At 40.4% G+C, this 21,728-nt stretch overlaps 1 protein-coding gene across 49 annotated transcripts in view; it reads left to right on the top strand.

Annotated features, from left to right (window-relative positions):
• RPGR (retinitis pigmentosa GTPase regulator) overlaps window positions 1–21,728 on the top strand; it is a 284,289-nt gene that overhangs the window by 236,049 nt on the left and 26,512 nt on the right. For 28 of the 49 annotated variants that reach the window (XR_014835264.1, XR_014835261.1, XR_014835252.1 and 25 more), the window contains 7 exons: window positions 2,245–2,403; window positions 5,770–5,925; window positions 11,026–11,150; window positions 13,512–13,697; window positions 14,559–14,730; window positions 20,599–20,696; window positions 21,053–21,115. Coding sequence is in view for 26 of the 49 variants with exons in the window: in XM_085007620.1 (XP_084863746.1) it covers window positions 2,245–2,403; window positions 5,770–5,925; window positions 11,026–11,150; window positions 13,512–13,697; window positions 14,559–14,730; window positions 20,599–20,696; window positions 21,053–21,115 (959 nt within the window). In the remaining 23 variants the exon portion in view is untranslated. The remainder of the gene's footprint in view (window positions 1–2,244; window positions 2,404–5,769; window positions 5,926–11,025; window positions 11,151–13,511; window positions 13,698–14,558; window positions 14,731–20,598; window positions 20,697–21,052; window positions 21,116–21,728) is intronic. The other 21 variants (XR_014835256.1, XR_014835255.1, XR_014835254.1 and 18 more) reach the window with 3 other exon arrangements.

The following is a 21,728-nucleotide window of genomic DNA, read 5'->3' as shown; positions in this document are numbered from 1 at the left end:
AAAGACACCTAGAGGAAAGAGGTCTATGGCCCCTCTTAGATATTCCTCTAAATATTTGTTTTAGACATTTAGTATTTATTCTGTGCATCTCAAATTTGGGTTTAAAAAGTGCTGATTAACCTATCCCAGTGCCCCCCAGCTTTACCAGTGAATTCGTAGCAGCTTGGTACCGAGAAAGGGCAAACTCCTCCTAGGCTGGTTTTTTTCACCACTGTGTCAGTTTGTGTCTTGAAAAAACTGATAATAAATACTGTTGAATGAGGGAATGGGCGAAGAATAAACAATTGATTGGATTCCTCGGGGCAGTACCATATACCAACTTATTTGCAACTTTAGGGCTCCTGGGGCTGGTATAGCTTATGCTCACTTTGTTTATGAAACAGAAAACGGGGGGAGGGGGGGAGACAAATAATCAAAACATTGTCTTATAGTTGAGTCTTAATAAAACTGTCAGAATCAGTCTTTGCTCCTGCTTTAGCCAGTAGGGAAAAAAGTGGAATTGCTCGTCTTAATCAATCGGCGTTACATTGAACATTTTTGTTTGGTTTTCTGTTTTTATGCATTTTAAAAAAGCAGCTGTATTGACACATACTCACATGCCATACAATTCACCCGTTTACGGTGTGAGGAGCAGTAGGAATTTATAGGCAGTCGTAGAAAGGGACTCATTTGGACTTAGTTAACTCTTCCGTATGAGAGTCAAGAGGCATGGGGAAATGGGGAAGGGTGCACTTCTTCTGCACCAGGGTTTATTAAATACTTCGCAGGAAGGTATGGTTCCGAAAACTTCGCTTTTTGTGCAAATCAATCCAGAAAATGAGCATAGCAGAGTTTGCAGGATTTGACCAAGTTTTAAGTGGCACATACCCTGTGTGTTAGAGGTCCCACAGCTTCCCCAAGTTCTTATTTGCTAGAAGGGCACTCAAGCCTCAATAGCTGGTTATACACATGGCAAAGATTTATCACAGCAAAGGATACCAAGCAGAAGTAACAGGAGAGATCCGTGTCCTCCAGACAGGTCCAGGGTACACGTCCTAGTCTTTCCTCTTCCAAGGGCGCACAGGACGTGTTTTCTCTTTGGCAGCAAACTACCGGGGACAGGTGTGTGCTGTCTCTGCCCAGGGAAGCCCACTCCATTCTCAGGATCTGAGGCTTTTATTGTAATGGCTGGTCATGTAGGCGCACCCTGCCAGCAGCTGGTCCTGGCAGCGGCAATTCAGTTCCCTCGACAGTGAAACCAAGTGTACATGGGCAGTGTTGAAGTTTGTGCAGAGCAGCCCTTTCTTATTTTCTTGCTAAGCTGGTATAATTCATTTCTCCAGGCGTGCATAACACAATCATCTCTCCCAACATAACCCTCCCTAGGGCCGCATTCCCAGGGCTTGGTTAACAGGCAGGCAGGCAGTCACTCATGGTTCTCTTGGAGACATACACATGATAAACAAGATGTGTTACTGCTTTCCTCGCACCAGTGGTGATGTGTTCCGTGCCATTCTTTAGATTAGATTATGTATTTACAACAGTTTTTAAATTCTTGCTTTCTAGAAATAAGTTCAGTTCATAGAAATGAATTAAAAAGTTCCCACTTTCAGGAAGCTCATGTCCTAATGTGCTAAATGTGATAGCAGAAGCAGATCAATAGTAATGGTATGGACAAGACAGTGATTCAGTGTCCCAGGTTCCTCATCAAGAGATTCTGGAAGAAGTGTCATCCAAGTAGAATCTGCTATCCTTAGGCTCACTCACCTTATTTACTTAACATATAAGTGAGTTTTCTGAAGTGAGTTTCCTAAAAAGCAATTATTCATTTATTCAGCAAGTGTTCTTCAGATGTTTAATATACTACACACACTGCTAGGTTTTTGCAGTACCACAGCGAGCAAGACAAAAATCCATGTCCTTATGGGGATTTAATGTCTAGTTATTTTGCTTCATTAAAAGCAAGTAGAAGGAGTAATATCATCTTTTTCTGTATTGTGAAACAAGTTAAAGAATTTTCTAGTTGTTTATTAGTGGTGATGCTTGTGAATTCTTCCTGAAGATTTTGGATTAGAGTAATCAAGGGAGAAGGAAAATCTAGCTTTATTTCCTTACCATTCAGTAAAAAAAAACGCAAGAAAGGTCAGATTTCTTAAGTTGAGATTTTCTAAATGTTTTATCGAACATGAGAACATGTACCCAAAAACCAGTATTGTGTTCATGTCTATATTATCCTCAATGACTACTGTTCTTTTCCTTCAATAGCAGAGGGAGAACTGTACACCTTTGGCGAACCAGAGTGTGGCAAGTTAGGTCTTCCCAGAAAGCTGCTCGTCAATCACAGAGTGCCCCAGCTGGTGCCAGGGATTCCTGAGAAGGTGATCCAAGTAGCTTGTGGCGGTGGGCACACGGTTGCCCTCACAGGTACGTGTGGAGCCTGCTGCTCCGTTTCCTGCTTTCTGTGCTGACTATTGAAAGCCTTTTTTGCATTCATTTATTTTTACTCTGGTATAAATACTTCACATCTGATCCACCCTCTTAACAGATTTTTAAGTGTCCAGTGCAGTATTGTTATCCATAGGCACAGTGGCTATGGCAGGTCTCTAGAGCGTTCAGATCTGCAGAGCTGAAACCTATACCCATTCATTAGCAGCTCCCCTCTCCTGCTACCCCAGCCCCTGGCAACTGCTCTTCAAGTTGTTCCTTTCCCCAGTTTGACTATTTTAAATACTTCCTGTAAGTTAGCTTTGCATCTTTTTTCCATTAAGATCCCCAACTGTTGTTCCTGTAGTAAATATGCATTTCTAACCCTAACCCTGAGGAAGAAAGTTTTAAGTAGAAAAAAATGAGTTTTGTTGAATTCTTTTTGCTAATATAATTGACATTTTCATGACCTTAACACCTTTAATGGCAGCAAATAACATTTTCTTAGCTTACTTTCTTTCTTTCTTTTTTTAAATTTTTTATTTTTTTGCTTTTTAGGGCTGCACCCACAGCATATGGAGGTTCCCAGGCTAGGGGTCCAGTCGGAGCTACAGCTGCCGGCCTACACCACAGTCACAGCAACGCAGGATCTGAGCAGTGTCTGCCACCTACACCACAGCTCACGGCAACACCGGATCCTTAACCCACTGAGCGAGGCCAGGGATGGAACCCGCCAACCTCATGGTTCCTAGATTTGTTTCCACTGCACCACAATGGAAACTCCTTTCTTAGCTTATTTTCAAAGACAAGTTGTTTTCCTCAAACATAAGGACTCCATGTTTATTTAAATTGACATTTTTTTCTGGTATACCTTATTTTGGAGAAGCTGCCTGTTAAGGCTGTTTTCTACTTGTGATTGATAATGCTTTTCTTTGTGATATTCACAATATCTAACTTGGTGACTTCTTTGTGATTTTTATATTCTCTTATAGTAATGAATTGAAATGTGTTAAGATTTTAAATGACAGATAATACAAGAAAGTTAGAACCTTAATGGTAATGTCACCTTTTGGTTTCTGAATTTGGTATTTGGTATGACCTGTCTTATCAGGATTCTACTCAGTCTATTAAAATGTACTTACTACTTGATAATATGCGTACTTAATTGATGCTCCTAAATTTGTTCAACCTTAGATTAATTTTAGATGAGTAGTAAGAGGTAGTACAGTTAGGCAGTGAATGATTGTGATATTTTTTTGGTCAAAAAGAAATGAACAGTTTCTGAAGTCACCACTTAATCTTCAGTAACCCAGACCTAGAAGTGTTCTAGACGAATTTTAAATAATATCCAGTTCTCAGGTGGTCATGCTTAAGTGTTGCAAAGTAATTAAATGATATTTTATCTTTAGATTTTCCTCTCTTACATCATGTCTCCTTGACTTCCTATTATAGTCTCAGTCATGCTTATAAAGCTATGGTTTCTTAGGATTACAGTTTCTAGATGGAATGTTTTCAAAGTGAGAAATAATTTTTTTCCAGGCCTCCACTCTAAATTTGGAAATAACTCTGAGGTTTAAGATTTTTTTTAAACTTCTGCTGATAAAATAAATTTTCATATAATTTCTAAAAGATTTATTCTAGAAATTAAATTATATTGGTTTTTGTATGTATTGTCCTTAGACAAGAGTCTTAAGTCATTTAAAAATAGTAGAAGCTATCGTCATTGCTAGTCATCCAAGCACATGAAAGAGAACCTAACAGGATAAGGAGCAAAACTTTTGTAACATGATTCAGGCTGCGTGAACAGCCTAGTTTCACAAGCTAATATCAGACAGCCCAAGAAACTTGGAGTGATTGTCGGCCAGCTCGAGATAGACAGTCGTTTTCGTTTACCCAACATTGTACGATTAAGCTAAACATCCAGACGTGGAGATATGCTGTGTGATTATTAATTAAACTAAGAGATGGTAGGAGTTCCCAAAATGGTGCAGCCAAAACGAACCGACTAGTATCCATGAAGATGCAGGTTTGATCCCTGGCCTCACTCAGTGGCTCAGTGGCTCAGGGATCTGGCATTGCCCTGAGCCATGGTGTAGGTTGCAGATGCTGCTCAGATCTGATGTTGCTGTGGCTGTGGTGTAGACCAGCAGCCGCAGCTCCGATTTGACCCTAACCTGGGAACTTCCCAAAAAAGGCAATAAAATAAAATAAAAATAAATTAATAGATGGTATTTTTTCCCTTAAAATAAGGATCTGTTTGCCATTGCCTCATTGTGGCTTCATATCCTTGACACATCATATTTAAGAAGTAATTTCTATATGCCTCATTGATGAAGTAACATTCTTACTAGTCAGAAAAAAATGTAAGACTATATGACAGTAGTTACATGTTCATCAGTATCCTCTGTTGTCAGAATAAGTTGAGTTGATTGGATAATTACTTTTTAGAATGTCCTTTTGTGTTTTAAAATCTTTCTGCATGTTTTCTCATTTAATCCTTGCAGCAGCTCTATTAGATAGGGATTAGAGCACCAGGAATTTAAGGACCTTGTCTCCTTGCCGCAGCTAGTGATAGTGAAGGTTTGGGTTTCTCTCTGCCTAAAGCCGAAGCACTTGCTCCTGCTCCTGCAGCAGGAGAGGCCGTGTGTTGCACTGCGGAGAAGCAGAGGCCGGGGAGAGGTATGTGTCTAAAAGGACACTGTCATCACCACTCATTTACCCTGACTTTGTGCTTTTCCATTTCTTGAGAACATGTGAACGAATATTTACTGTTACTGGAGTTCCTTTGGAATCACTTTAAAAATATTAATATAGAGGAAAGCCTTTTTCCCTCCTTTCATTATTACTGCATTTCCCAGTAAATGAACTTTACCTGTGTGGATAAATCTAGCCTGTCTACTGTAAGTTTGAATTTTCATGCATAGCCTCTGAAATTGTTTTATAAAATAGGTTATTCCACTAAACTACTGTTAAGAGTAAGGACTTTTTCTGTAGGAGACACGTCATTTTTTAATGTAAGGCAGTGAAAGGAATAAGCTTAGTGACAGTTGATGTTTTTAACAAGCTGAGTGGCAATTATAGAAACTTTTTAGGTAGTTCACCGACTTTCGTGTCTTTAGCAATTCCTTTTACAGTCATATGTAAGCGATAAAAACCAGGCCCATGCCAAAATTGTTAAAATTGTGTACCTTGTCATTTTTCTCTTCCTTCATCACTGAGGAATGTGTTCTTAGACAGTGTTATATAAGTATTTCTTTCAGAGACACTTACCCTTCATCATAAAACGTGGAAAGCACTGTTTTTCTAGATACAATGGTGACAGTGACCTCTGAAATCTTTTTCTTGTGTCTGCTCCTCCCCTTTCAGAGAACGCTGTGTATGTCTTTGGGCTGGGACAGTTTGGTCAACTGGGTCTTGGTACTTTTATTTTTGAAACTTCAGAACCCAAAGTCATTGATAATATTAAGGATCAGAAAATAAGTTACATTTCCTGTGGAGAAAATCACACAGCTTTGATAACAGGTACAGATCAGAATTTCTGGTATATACTTGCAAAACTGGTATATTTTATTACACAATAAATACTGTATGGAATGAATGTACCTAACTTAAGCAAATGAATTAATAACTGAAAAAAATGGGATTCTGTGTTTAACATGCCATTGTATAAAGTTGTAAGCTGCCTTTTAATATTCTAATTCAATTTAAAATCAATGTAAATGATCCAAAGATTTAGAGCCTCAAAAGATGTCAGTGATAACAGAGGTAAGACTAGTATTATATTTTGTCAGAAAGCTGGAATCTTTTTGAAATTGGATCGATTTGAAGGCTCTTAACTTTGCTCAGGCCAAAGGAAAAAGTCTTGTAAGAAAGAACTTATTTTATTTATTTACTTTTTTAAAGAAGATAAAGAAATACATTTATTAAGAAACTTCATTATGCCAGGTGCCGTATTAGTTGCTGTATACAAATATATTATCTTTTTTCTCCTATTATTATTATTATTATTAAAGTATAGTTGATTTACAGTGTTTCTTCAAGTTCTGTTGTATAACAGAGTGACCCAATCACACACATTTCCCTGTGCTGTACAGTATTTTAAAACGTTCTCCCTGTTCTAATCTGACAGCTGCATTCAGGCTGAGTAGATTCTTATGATGTTTTTGCCACCAGGAGGCGTTTTCAGGAGTTACGGCTGCTTTCTCCATAGCGGTAGAGAAAAAGGCACTTCAAAGCCCCTTAAATGGATACCTGGGTCCTCTAGATCTTCTGCTCTGTAGTTTCACCTTTATCCAGGGGAGCTGCTGCGTTGGGCCTACTTCCCAGCCTTAGAAACTAGGCGCTGCCAATGGAGGACTCAATGAAAGTGCTTCCCTAGAATGAATGACTGACTCACTTGTAGATTATTTTTTTTTAATTTTTTATTAATTTTATTACATTTATAGTTGTGCAACAATCATCACAACCAAATTTTATAGTATGTCCATCCCATTTCATATACTCCAATTTTAATTGCTTTGGAACAGGAGGTCCCATTGTGACACAGCAGAAACGAATCCAACTAGGGACCATGAGGTTGTGGGTTCGATCCCTGTCTCGCTCAGTGGGTTAAGGATCCGGCCTTGCCGTGAGCTGTGGTGTAGGCTGCAGATACGGCTCGGATCCCATGTGGCTGTGGCTGTGGTGCAGGCCGGCAGCTGTAGCTCCAATTCGACCCCTAGCCTGGGAACCTCCATATTGCCGAGGGTGCGGCCCTAAAAAGCCAAAAAAAAAAAGAATGGCTTTGGAACAAAAGACTATAATTTTTCTATTTCTAACTCACATTTCTATCTGAAAATGAAGTAAAGCTTTAAAAAGTCATAAATGTTTTGAAATAATCCACATACTACTATTTCTGCATTTTTTCCCCTTTTACAAAAATTTCTGCTGCAGTGGAGCTCATCTAATGGTATCTGGTTAGAGGAACTAGGGATCCGCAAATGCAAGATACCACCATACACTGTCCCTTCTTCCCCAAAGAACCTTTCAGAGAGAACTACCTGCCCATGTTCAGGTTATCAGTGTCCTCGTAAATGTAACATGAAATTGAACTATATATAATGTAAACAATTATTATTCCTTCATAGTACTCTAAATTACCACTGATAGTAAATACACACTTTTTGTGGATCATCTAACATTCAATAAGATTATTTGGTTAAACTTTCATAGTACCTTTTCTCCTGAGGAAAGACGTTATTGCAGAAATAGTTGGACATTACCTTTGTTTGATATTTTTGCTCATGAATACTCCCCAAGGGCAGAAGTTATGATTTTTTTTTCTCCAGGACGATCAAGAGGTGTGTAGTGAGTTATCTGTACGTTCTTGCCAGGGCCCCCAATATAGACAGGGGCTCATGTTTTCAAAAGCTCCAAGGTTGGAAGTGCAATCAGGCAGTTTGATCAGAGGTTTTTGGTTTTGGTTTTGGTTTTGGTTTTTCCTGGCTAAAGATAAGTTTAAAAAAGGACCTCTTTAACGTTTTGGATAAGGAAATCAGGGTCAAGGAAAGGAGGCAGAAAGCAAAAAGATGATAAGAAGCATATATAAAGAAAGAAATGCCTAATAGTAAGAAGCATAGCAGTCTAAATTTAGAGTCTAAACACTGGTTATTGCTTATTTATAGGGAATCTATTTGTTTTGGATGTTAATTTTTTTTTATTTTTATTTTCCCACTGTACAGCAAGGGGGTCAGGTTATCCTTACATGTATACATTACAATTACATTTTTTCCCCCACCCTTTCTTCTGTTGCAACATGAGTATCTAGACATAGTTCTCAATGCTATTCAGCAGGATCTCCTTGTAAATCTATTCTAAGTTGTGTCTGATAAGCCCAAGCTCCCGATCCCTCCCACTCCCCCCCCCCCCCGCCATCAGGCAGCCACAAGTCTTTTCTCCAAGTCCATGATTTTCTTTTCTGAGGAGATGTTCATTTGTGCTGGATATTAGATTCCAGTTATAAGTGATATCATATGGTATTTGTCTTTGTCTTTCTGGCTCATTTCACTCAGTATGAGAGTCTCTAGTTCCATCCATGTTGCTGCAAATGGCATTATGTCATTCTTTTTTATGGCTGAGTCGTATTCCATTGTGTATATATACCACTCTTCCGAATCCAATCCTCTGTCGATGGACATTTGGGTTGTTTCCATGTCCTGGCTATTGTGAATAGTGCTGCAATGAACACGCGGGTGCATGTGTCTCTTTTAAGTAGAGTTTTGTCCGGATAGATGCCCAAGAGTGGGATTGCAGGGTCATATGGAAGTTCTATGTATAGATTTCTAAGGTATCTCCAAACTGTTCTCTATAGTGGCTGTACCAGTTGACATTCCCACCAACAGTGCAGGAGGGTTCCCTTTTCTCCACACCCCCTCCAGCATTTGTTATTTGTGGATTTATTAATGATGGCCATTCTGACTGGTGTGAGGTGGTATTTCATGGTAGTTTGGATTTGCATTTCTCTTATAATCAGCGATGTTGAGCATTTTTTCATGTGTTTGCTGGCCATCTGTATATCTTCCTTGGAGAAATGTCTATTCAGGTCTTTTGCCCATTTTTCCATTGATTGATTGGCTTTTTTGCTGTTGGGTTGTATAAGCTGTTTATATATTCTAGAGATTAAGCCCTTGTCAGTTGCATCATTTGAAACTATTTTCTCCCATTCTGTAAGTTGTCTTTTTGTTTTCTTTTGGGTTTCCTTTGCTGTGCAAAAGCTTTTCAGTTTGATGAGGTCCCATGGGTTTATTTTTGCTCTAATTTCTATTGCTTTGGGAGACTGACCTGAGAGAATATTCATGATGTTGATGTCAGAGAGTGTTTTGCCTATGTTTTCTTCTAGGAGTTGGATGGTGTCCTGTCGTATATTTAAGTCTTTCAGCCATTTGGAGTTTATTTTTGTGCATGGTGTGAGGGTGTGTTCTAGTTTCATTGCTTTGCATGCTGCTGTCCAGGTTTCCCAGCAATGCTTGCTGAATAGACTTTCTTTTTCCCATTTTATGTTCTTTCCTCCCTTGTCAAAGATTAATTGACCATAGGTGTCAGGGTTTATTTCTGGATTCTCTATTCTGTTCCATTGGTCTGTCTGTCTGTTTTGATACCAGTACCACACTGTTTTGATGACTGTGGCTTTGTAGTATTTCTTGAAGTGTGGGAGAGTTATGCGTCCTGCTTGGTTTTTGTTTCTCAGGATTGCTTTGGCGATTCTGGGTCTTTTGTTGTTCCATATAAATGGATGTTAATTTTTGACCTTGCCACTTTATTGAATTATGTTGTTATTTTTAATTATTTTTTCAGGCAGCTCTCTTGGCTTTCCTTAGTATACAATTACTTTGCCATCCTAAACTACAAGTCCCTAGATATAATCGTATCATTTCTCAGTTTAAAACCATTCATTTAGCTCATTCTCATTCTTAAGATAGAGTTCACAAATTCTTAATATAAGCCAATAAGATCCTCCGTGGTATGGTTCCTTCTTACCTCTTCGGACTCATCTCCTACCGCTTTCCCCTTGTGCTCCAGACATTGGTAGCCTTTCGGCTTCGTCACTGCGCTGTGTTTTCTCTGGATTCACAGCCTTTGTGTACACTGCTGACCTCTGACTGGAAGATTCTTTGCTCCCTTCTTGCAGCTAACCCCTAATCCTTTTGGCTTCAGTTTGGAGGCCTTTCCTAATCCCCAAACTACAGGGAGAGCCCCTTCTCTGCACCCATACTGACCCTTGTTCCTTTACTTCTGCTTCCACAGCACTGCCCTCACTTGAGATAGAGGGCTTAGCAGTGAAGCTTCAGAATAGCTGCTATGGCAGGGGCGAAAGGATTACCTGTGGGGAAGTGACAGAATTACTCATCATCGTCATGGGCCCAGCTATGTAAGGGGATCCCAGGAGTGGTGTGGCGACTTAGCAGCATGGTTGGTTTATGGCATTTCCTTCAGCAGCATTCCACAACCCTGGAGCAGAAGTAAAAGAGACAGTTGGATTGATCTAAACTAGGGGTGACGTTTTTCTCTCCAGGGGACACATGGCAATGTCTGGAGATGTTTTTATTGTCACAAGTGCAGAGGCAGGGTATTCTATGTGTATTAAGTAGGTAGAGGCCAAGGATGCCACTAAACATCCTGCAACACACAGGACAAACCCATACAACCAAGAATTATCTGGCCGCAAATGTCTGTAGTGCCAAAGTTGAGAGACCCTCATCTAATCAATGACTTCCAGAAAAAAAGAAAATAGATTGTGTTGGGATGTAAGGGGTCAGAATACAAAAATCTCCTTCCTCTTAAGAAGATGGTGTGTATCACGAGATCCCACGTTGGACTGCTGCTGCTCTACACAGTGCCTCCTATGGCTGGGTCTCAGCTTCACAAACCACCAAGGGCTCAGTGATTTATTCTCAGTGTATCTATTGCCCGATGTCACCACAGGGGCCATAAAGAGTGTGGAAACATAAACGCATCAGAGTAAATTCAATGCAAAATTGGAGGGGAAAATTACAGTTGCAATGTATGTGAATGTATTTGTCTACTTACAAATAGATCCATGAAAGTAACACTTTTATGATTCTCTTTTTTTTTTTTCCGTTTTAGATTTAGGCCTTATGTATACTTTTGGAGATGGTCGACATGGAAAATTAGGACTTGGACTGGAGAATTTTACCAATCAGTTCATTCCCACTTTGTGTTCTAATTTTTTGAGGTTTATAGTTCAGTTGGTAAGACCATCACATTTCCCTGCTTACAGTTTCATATTCCCTCCCACATTTGAGTCTTTCAGTATTTCATAGGAAATAAGTACTTTTATGTTTATATGAAATGGTGTCATGGCTGTATCTAGTAAATATACTTGTGTCCTAAAGGCCACATGTCAGACATCATGGCATTCTGAATGTCTGTCCCTTTCTTAATGTTCTTCTTTCACCATCTTCCCTGTTGCCTCTTCTACTTCATTCTCATGTCTTCTGAGAGCCAGGACTGTGCCATGCCGGAAGCTTTGTATTTCCTGTGGCTCCCAGCAGCCTGCCTCACTCACAGTGGTCATCTGTAAATATTTCTTGGATTAGATATCACTAAGACTGTCAAATCCTGTGCAAGAGAAAATCTGATAACAAACGAAGAGCTTCGAAAGCACATTTTATTGTTATTTGGATAAGGTGCTGTTTCAGTGCCATCCCAGTGAGGCGCTGTATCTCTCTTGTTTCTAACGCTTTTGCCAGTTAAGAACTATAGACTTGAAAATTCTCTTTACTCGGTGATAATAATATCACTTGAAATGCGTGGAGTTCCCATTGTGGTTCAGCGGAAATGAATCTGACTAGCATCCAGGAGGATGCAGGTTTGATCCCTGGCTTTGCTCAGTGCATTAAGGATCTGGTGCTGCCGTGAGCTGTGGTGTAGGTCACAGATGTAGCTCAGATCTGGCATTGCTGTGGCTCTAGTGTAGGCCGGCAGCTACAGCTCTGATTTGACCCCTAGCCTGGGAACCTCTGTATGTCGTGAGTACGGCCCTAAAAAGACAGGGAAAAAAAAATGAAATTTGTTCTCCAAAGTCTCAGAGCCTTGTCCTGTGGAACACTTTCCTTCCTTTTTTCATCTTTTTATGGGCGCACCTGTGGCACATGGAAGTTCTCGGGCTAGGGGTCCAATCGGAGCTGCAGCTGCAGGCCTATGGCACAGCCACAGCAACACCAGGTCCGAGCCTCGTCTGTGACCTACGCCACAGCCACGGCAACGCCGGATCCAAGCCACATCTCTGACATATTCCGCAGCTTGTGGCAATGCCGGATCCTTAACCCACTGACCCAGGCCAGGGATCAAACCTGCATCCTCATAGAGACGACGTCAGGTTCTTAACCTGCTGAGCCACAGTGGGAACTCCCACTTTCCTTCCTGGATTTGACACATATTTAATGAATGCATGCTAGGTATAAGATACTGGACTGAGGATGAGGAATACAAAGCATGCAGTGATGGACATAGTGACCAGATTCCCATTTGCTAAGCTTATAATCCTAGTAGGATTTTTTAAAAGTTCTGTACAAAAAAAATATCAATTTTTTTGACTGTACCCATGGCATGTAGAAGTTCCTGGGTCAGGGATCGAACCTGCTCCATAGCAGCAACTTAGGCCACGGCAGTGACAATGCTAGATCCTTAACTCACTGCACCACAAGAGAACTCCAAAACTGTATCAATTTTAACTTTGAAAATATTATGAAGGAAAGATTCAGAGTATGCTATTCTATGCCACCATGTAAAACACTGTGAAGATACTAAAAGTCTGTATTGCAAACACTACGCAATTTTTTAAGCATTTTATTAAAAATCTCAAACTCTTGTAAATGTTGATTTTATTGTTCCATCGTTGTGCATGCTTGCATTTTGCTTTCAGGACTTTTGATCAGTGAACTTAAAAAATCTTCATGTGAAGAGAAAGGCTTGGAAACATAATTATCCCAAGAGACTGATTTGTTCTTGGATCACTTATTTCCAAGTAGAACTTCTCTGAGTAATTTTTTTAAGTTGTTAGTATTGCTCCCAGATTAAAATAATTTTTCTTACTTGCAAGTAGAAATAGAATGTGCTAAATAGTGTTTTCCTCTATACTTTATATCAAATAGAAAGTAAAGTGGCATAATTAAGCTTATTCTAATTTTAAGTTTTATTGGAATCTTTACCATCCCTCATCCCCCCATGTTTAGTCGGTAGCCATGACTTCTTAGTTTTGCCTCTGTGACATTTTTTTTTTTTTCTTTTTTGGCCGCCCTACGGTATATGGAGTTCCCGAGCCAGGGATCAGATCTTATCCATAGTTGTGACCTGCACCACAGTCAGGTCGAGATCGAACCTGCATCCCAGCACTCCAGAGATGCCACCAATCCCGTTGCTCCACAGCAGGAACTCCCAATTTTCAATCATAATGTTTGAAGAATGTACATATATTGTAATTCTGTGTGTGTGTGTGTGTGTGTGTGGAAAGAGAGATTCAGTCTTCTGCAAAGATAATGTTTTGTTCCTGAAAACTATTTGTGTTTGAAGCCAGTGTCAATTAGTTTAACAGTGGATTTATGCTGCAGGTTGCCTGTGGTGGATGTCACATGCTCGTTTTTGCCACTCCACGTCTTGACATGGCAGATAACACTGAGCTGGATGAAATAAATGATTGTTGCTCAGCCTCAGCAACATCTCTGCCCATCAGTGATCTGAACTCAGGAAATGTGCTGCATAGATCTTTATCCGCACGTGTGCGTCGAAGAGAGCGGGTACAGTTGTGGCCTATTCTATGTAGTCATGCCATCTAGCACTGCAAAGGAAACTGGAAGAAAAAAATTCACTTCCTCTTTAAACCAAAGAAGTGTCTTCTTGGATAAATTTACTAAATAAAATGATTAGAATTGAGGGCCTACAAAATTTTAACATGAACTCAGAATTAAACACACGAATTAGGAGTTCCCGTCGTGGTGCAGTGGTTAACGAATCTGACTAGGAACCATGAGGTTGCGGGTTCGGTCCCTGCCCTTGCTCAGTGGGTTAATGATCCAGCGTTGCTGTGAGCTGTGGTGTAGGTTGCAGACGCGGCTCGGATCCCGCGTTGCTGTGGCTGTGGTGTAGGCCAGCGGCTATAGCTCCGATTCGACCCCTAGCCTGGGAACCTCCACATGCCGTGGGAGCGGCCCAAAGAAATAGCAAAAAAGACAAAAAAAAAAATTACTCTAAGTGCCAAAATGTATTTTTTTAGAGATAAAAAGATTAAGTGTGGCCTGTTATTATAAAAAAGTATATATGGAAAAAATGAGAAATATCCTATAAATAGTTTATAGTTGTTGGTTTATGTCTCATGAGTAACTCTTTTTTTCTTCCTCAGGGAAGGCAGAGAAAACACACATTTTTCCCCCCCATCTTGTGAAAAGCAGACTTCCAAATTAACAATTTAGAGCAACTTAGATACAGGGGCAACAGAACAAAATATTTGGGGGGCCTTGGGGATTATTAAAAAGTAATTGTTGTGGGGCAGCTGATGCTGAAGTCTCCCTCTTAAGTATTTTAGCAACCTCAGGGTAGTTTATATCAATATTAAATGTATAGCATTGTCTAACAGTTTATTTAACCTGTTTATTTTAAAGGAGAAATCCCCAGACTCCATTCGAATGACGGAAACACTACCTCCAATTGAAGGGACTCTCGCTCCACCCGTTAGCTTTTCTACTCCTTCCGTTCCTTTCTGTATGTCCACAACTAATCTGCTAGAGAAAATGATGCCTGAAAAGAAGGACCCCACAGAGCCCATGGAACCAGGTAACATTTGATGCTCTGCCTGCGCTCAGAAGAAATGTGCCATTTTTTTCCTGTTGTTTGCATGTTTATCTCAAGGTGTTTTCTCCAATTCAATTGTTTTCTTCCTAGTTAGAGACTGACATCTGTCATTTGAACTCAAATCCAGGAATACTCTTCACTAAGAGAAAAAGCATCCTCGGCGACCCTAAAAATCTCATGTAACAAGAGCAGCACTATCTTTAGAGAGCAGTGTAGAGCATACGTAGTACCTTCTCTTAGATTATGTCCTTTACACCCAGAAGCACCTCCATGAACTAGGTGGGAGTTATAGTCTTCATTTTTATAGATGAGAAAAGCAAGGCTTGAAGAGTTTGAGTGACTTGCCCAAGGTCACTCAGTTTCCAAACGAAGTGATCAGGATTTAAATACAGGTCTTCGGGACCTACATGAAGTTCTGCATTCAGACAGTATAGCAGCGTGATTAAGAGCATGGGCTGAGGAGTTAAATTGATCTGGGATCAGATGCCAGCTCAGACGTTTATGAACTATGTGACTGACTTTGGGAAAGTGACTTAATTTCTCTAAGCCTCAGTTTCCATATCTTTGAAATGACTTTAATAATGCCTACTTTAGAGAGTGCTTGTGACAGTTAAATGAGATATGGTGAATAAAATGCTTAACATTGAGTCTAGTACCTCTAGAAACCTCTTAGTAAATATAGTCACCTCTGCTGTTAATAAATACGAACACCTCTGCCTCACTGCCTGTTAGATGTAGATTTCATGTTTTAAGTTGTCATTCCAGCTCTTTAGCTGTTATACACCCCTTCTAAATAATTTTATTTATGGACATTCATGTATCTTAGGCGTGTGTTTGTGTTGCTGTGGGGCATATGCTCAGATGACAGGGGCAGAACAAGAAACCAGGACCAGGCAGTCAGAGTAAGCAGTGTGTTTAGAATTAAGCAGACGATCCAGGCATCTGGATTGAGAACCACGGCATAGAAAATGTTGAGTATCTTTGGGCTCAGGAACCTAGACGGAAGATTGAGGTAACAAAGGATCAGGAACTCAGGCAAGAATTGTGAGTCATGGGAGTGGAATACTGTCTACATCTTGATAATGAGCCGGGTTTCCTACATCACACCCACAGCTCTTGCGTGTTTCCTTTTGAGATAAGAATCACTGGCACTCTTTAGCCCCGCACATGAGAAAAGTAGATCCTAACAACAGTGTGTACGACAAAAAGAGAAGTTTATGGTTTGGGGCAAGTTCTTTCCTACTTCAAGAGATTTGAATGGGAAGAGAGACAGAATTTTGTAGCTGGAGCAAAGGGAAAAGCTGATCTTTTGGTAACTGCTTACTAAAACCAACATAATAAACTGTATTTTGAAAGTTGTATCCCAACATATAATGTGACTTCTTCTAAATTATTTGCAAACTTCAGTGTCTCTCATGGCAAGAAGGAGGTCAGGGAAGACATGGCTGAGAAGGTGATATTTAAGCTAAAACATGAAGGATAAGAAAGTAGCCACACAAAGAGAGAGGATGTATATATTCTAGGCAAAGAAAATAATGTAGTAAAAGTTTGGAGGCTGTTTATAAGAAAAGGAAAGATGACTGGGGCTGGAGAGTGAGGGAAGAGGCAGGACAAGATGGTGCTGGCAAAAGAGACAGCAAAAAAATATTCATAGTTTTCTAGGCCATGAGAAGCCCATTTGACTTATGTGTTTTTCTTAAGGGCAATGGAAAGTCAGCAAAGGGTTCCAAACGGTGGAGTGCTCTGCTCCAATTCAATTTGCATTTTAAGATGTTCACTTTTGCCATGTGAGGCTCTAGGGACTCTAGACTGAGGTGAGAGGAATACCTAAGAGCCTTTCGCAGGAGATGACGGGGTATGGACCCAAGATGTTTGCAGTGAACATAGAAGTGAGCAGATCTGAAATACATTTTAGACGTAGAACCAACTGAACCTGCTAAACTTATTAATGGATTACACATAGATGCATAGGCAGGAGGAGAGTTGACTAGTTTGAGGGAAAAAAAATTAAAACACTGAGCTTGTGCTCCCTGTGAGACATCCAAGCAGAAATATCAAGCAGGCAGTTGAAAATGAATGAATGGCAATCAGAAGAGAAATCTGGACTAGAGCTAGACATTTGGAAACCATCAACATAGAGATGGTATTTATAGTCCATGGAAGCTGGTGAAATCACCTGTTGGAGAATAGAGTAGGAAGAGGGCCCAGAACTTACCCTGACAATGTCTAACACGTAGAGGGTAGGAGACAAAGAGCCAGCAAAGCCTCCTTCCCCAGCCTCATCAGCCAGTAGGGTAGGAGGAGGGAAATTAAGAGAGAGCAGAGTCAGGGATTCAAAGTGCTGCCCAAAGGTCAAGGGAAAAGATTTCACAGAAGCCTCCCATGGATTTGGCATCATGGAGATTTTTGGCGATCCTGACACAAGTACTTCTAGGGGAAGATCAGGACAGAGGGCAGAGCACTGAAAGTTGAGGCAAGAATGAGAAATGAGGAGTTCCTGTCATGCCACAGTAGTTAACGAATCCAACTAGGAACCATGAGGACGCAGGTTCGATCCCTGGCCTTGCTCAGTGGGCTAAGGATCCGGCATTGCGTGAGCTGTGGTGTAGGTCGCAGACGCGGCTCGGATCCCACGTTGCTGTGGCTCTGGCGTAGGCCGGTGGCTACAGCTCCGATTTGACCCCTAGCCTGGGAACCTCCATATGCCACAAGAGGGGCTCAAGAAAAGGCAAGAAGACAAAAAAAAAAAAAAAAAAAAAAAAAAAGAATGAGAAATGAAAAAGTGAAGAGGAAATAGGGTGTGTAGATAGGTCTTTTGCCTGTTTTGGTCATGAAAAGGAGCAGAAAAATGGGCTGGCAGCTAGAGAGAGGGAGAGTCGATGGGAAATATTAGAGCATATTTGTATGCTAATACAAATGAGCCAGGAGTCTCAGAGAGGTCGTAGCCCATGAGAGAGAGGGTATCACCAAAGGTGCAAAGATCCCAGGAAGACAGGAAGGGCTGGCTACAGAGCAGTCTTTGTTAAGAAGAAAAACACAACCTACATTTTAACAGGAAAATGTAGGTAAATGTGTGTATTTGTTGGTTAGGGGATAAAGTGGGTCTGATGACTTCTGCTTTCTCAGTTGAGCATAAGGCAAGACCATGAGCTTAAATGACCTACTCTCTATATTCCAAACCTTCTTCCTCTTCCATCTCCAATCTATCCTGCTTAGTATTTTCTGTGTTACTCTCCCTCAAGTGCAGTTCAGTTCCTATCTGCTCCAATATCTTCAGAGGATCCCTAAATTTTTTTTTTCTTTTGAAAATAAGCGCAGGATTTCCCCTTGTGGCTCAGTGGGTTAAGAACCTGACAAGTATCCATGAGGATGCGGGTTCAATCCCTGGCCTCACTCAGTGGGTTAAGGATCCGCTGTTGCCACAAGTTGCAGTATAGGTCGCAGATGCTGCTCAGATCCCAAGTTGCTGTGACTGTGGCGTAGGCTGGCAGCTGCAGCTCTGATTCAAATTCTAGCCTGGAAACTTCCATATGCTGCAGGCGCAGCCCTAAAAAAGAAAAGAGAAAAGAGGTGTAAATCTCCATGTGTAGTTCCCACCTGCTTTTCCAGCTTCATCCCCCAGTGGCCTTTTTCTTATTAAAAGCTTAATTTAGGGCACAAGTCTACAGACTGTGAAATCTTGCCAGCCACCAGTTTTTCTAAAGTTTATTGGAACCCAGTCTTGCCCGTTTGTTTATGTATTGTCTGCGGCTACTTTCACACTACCATGGCAGAGTTTGAGTAATTAGGACAGAAACTATATGGCCACAAAGCCTAAAGCATTTACTGTATGGCCTTTTACAGAAAAAAAAAAGTTTGCTGACCCCTGATTCTGATCAAACTGAGCTCCTCAGTCAGGCTGACTGGAAAGGCTATGAAGTCAAGGCAGACTTGACATGGACACCTGACACCAAAAGAGTCACTGCACCTTAATTTACTCATTTGTAAAATGGGGATATAACACTTACCTCTCTTGTTGTCATGGAGTTAACCTGACATGTATCAAAGCTTATGTTCCACGCACATGGTAAGCCTTCAATATAAGCCATTCCGAGGCTTCTCTGTTAGCACTGGGCTTATTTTCTTCCGTGTATACCTCTATCTCTGCCTCTCAGAATTCTACTCCTCATTCCCTGTAACTCCTTAGTGAATCATTTCCTGATTGCCAACATTCAGATGTGATTTCTCCTACGTAATACCTCACATGGAATAAAAACAAACTGATGGTTTGCTCATTTGAATAGGATGAATTTACAAGGCAGAGGTCCGTGTGGACTGGCATTTTTGGTCCAGACTTCATTAAGGAGCTCCTCTCAAACAAACATATGTGTGCTGAGTAGGGGTATAGGAATTGAGAAAAATGTAAGGTCAAGTAAAGCTTCTAACTTTTATTTTCTTTTTACAACTGCACCTGCAGCATATGGAAGTTCCCAGGCTGGGGACCAAAGTGGAGCTGCAGCTGCAGGCCACAGCCACGGCAACACTGGATCCAAGCTGCATCTGTGACCTATGCTGGAGCCTTAACCCACTGAACAAAGCCGGGGATTGAACCCACATCCTCACAGACATTATGTCATGTTCTTAACCCACTGAGCCACTAATAGGAACTCCAAGCTTGTAACTTTTAATTATCTGTTTTATGATATAATAACCTAGCAGTTTTCTGTGAAAATTTCTATGTCCTTGTACAAGTTACTATGTCCTTTCACTAGCTTCATAACAAGTGACCCTAAAACTTAGGTGAAAACAGCAAACATTTACTATCTCTCACAATTTGTGAGGTTAAGAATCCAAGAGCAGGGAGTTCCCGTCGTGGCGCAGTGGTTAACGAATCCGACTAGGAACCATGAGGTTGCGGGTTCGATCCCTGCCCTTGCTCAGTGGGTTAACGATCCGGCGTTGCCGTGAGCTGTGGTATAGGTTGCAGACGCGGCTCGGATCCCACGTGGCTGTGGCTCTGGCGTAGGCCGGTGGCTACAGCTCCGATTCGACCCCTAGCCCGGGAACCTCCATATGCCGCAGGAGCGGCCCAAGAAATAGCAACAATAACAACAACAACAACAAAAAAGACAAAAGACAAAAAAAAAAAAAAAAGAATCCAAGAGCAGTCTAACTGAGTGGATCTGGCTCAAGGTGTTTCATGAAGTTGCAGTCACACTGTCAGATGGGCCTGCAGTCATCTGAAGGCTCGGCTGGGGCTGGAGCATCCTCTTCTGGGCTCCCTCACGTGGCCATTGGTAAGGGACCTCCCTTCCTCAGCACATGTGCTTCTCCCTGGGGATGCTCACTTACAACATGGCTTCCCCCAGAGCAGGTGATCCAAAAGAGACAGGGACAGCAGACTGACAGACAGGCAGTGTGAGACTGAGACGTAAGCCATAGTAGCATCACAGTTACGTCTGCTTTTCTGCTTTATTTTATTGGCCATACAGACCAATCTGGAAAAATGCGGAAAGGAACCCACAAAGGTATGCATTAAAAAAAGGATATGGGTTGTTGGGGATCTTTCTGGGGACTGACCATCACAGTGCCTGATACCTGGGTAGTATTTATCCTAAAGGAATAGCATTTGCCTGTTCGTAGGGACAAAGCAGTTATTATCTTATCAGTATCAAGGTCTTTAAATTTTCAAAAAGAGATTTTAAAAGCTGCTGTCACTATGAATGAATTCTGTTCAATTCCCTGAATATGAGGTTAAAGGACTTTAATTATAACTACTTTTATATTAGAGAATAATTTCTGTTCATTGTCTAGCTGTCTTTCACTTTTCTGTTGAAATCTGGTTTCCTCTCTTCTCTTTTCATCATTCAGATTATTTTCAACATAAAATGACCGAAGAGAAAGAGACAGATAATTTTTCAGCAGAGGATTCAGAAAGCCTTGGGAAAACTACTGATGTCTTAAATATGGTAATGGTTTTCCTATTTATCTGACCTAAATATGTTTGAATTTTAGTTCCTCATGTATTTGTATGTCTGTGTACATGTGTACTTCCTAATAAGCTATTATATGCATAGAAAAAAGCTTTTTATTTTGGTTTTGGTTTCTTTCATTATTTTAAAGTCAGCTTTATTGAGATGTAGGTTACATACAATAAAATTCATTTCAAGCCTCACATTATTAGTATGCAATTGAGAGTTTGTTGTATTACTATCTGAACTGTTTTGTATTCATTTTATTTATACATATTTTAACATATAAATATATAATCATATATATATAGTCTTTATCCTTTTTAGAACATATTTTTTTAAATTTATTTCAGACACATATGATGAACCTGAATTCCAATGAAAAATTTAAATTATCGCCAATTCAAAAACAAAAGGTATACTATAGAGAGTTATTTTCACTATGGTGGGTAAGAACAGTTTGAATTATTTATATTTTTCTTGAAAGGTTTCTGGAAAGAACGCAGCAGAGGTAAGCATTCACTTACTTTAGGATTTAAAAGGCCGGGGCTTGCAGTACACATACAGCCTCAATTTGAGCTTGTTCTGTTGGTATGTATTTTCTGTGATGCAGCAAGAGTGACAGAATTTCACTGCTAAAATTTGCTCTTTGGAGTCACTAACAAGTGACGATGGCTATGCTTTGTTACCGTCAAGGCAAGTTTTTTATTGCAGTTCTTAATGCTAGAAGAGGCTATGGTTTATCAAAGCACCTCTCACACTTCTGTTGAGTTTGACTTTGGGTGGGTTACCTTGCTGACCTTACAGAATGATCTTTTCTAGTTCTAACATTTTGTGGTTTTAGTTAAAATATTTGACAGTTGCTTTTACAGTGTTCGGAATAGGCTTTAGTTTATCAAGGAATTGGTAGTATAAAAACAAGATTAAATATTTGGAAATTAGAAACTATGCATGGGTGATAAAGAGAGACTTTTAATGAATAACAAATGAACAGCAAAAGTAAAGAATAGTCTGGTTTTCACAACCCTG

The sequence above is a fragment of the Sus scrofa genome, chromosome X (assembly GCF_054392235.1).
Source record: "Sus scrofa isolate SSC_HxYL_T2T_F1_AM1 chromosome X, Sscrofa_HxYL_maternal_Yorkshire_Landrace_v2.0, whole genome shotgun sequence".
Lineage (NCBI taxonomy): Eukaryota > Metazoa > Chordata > Mammalia > Artiodactyla > Suidae > Sus > Sus scrofa.
This window is presented reverse-complemented; position numbering and strand designations above follow the sequence as displayed.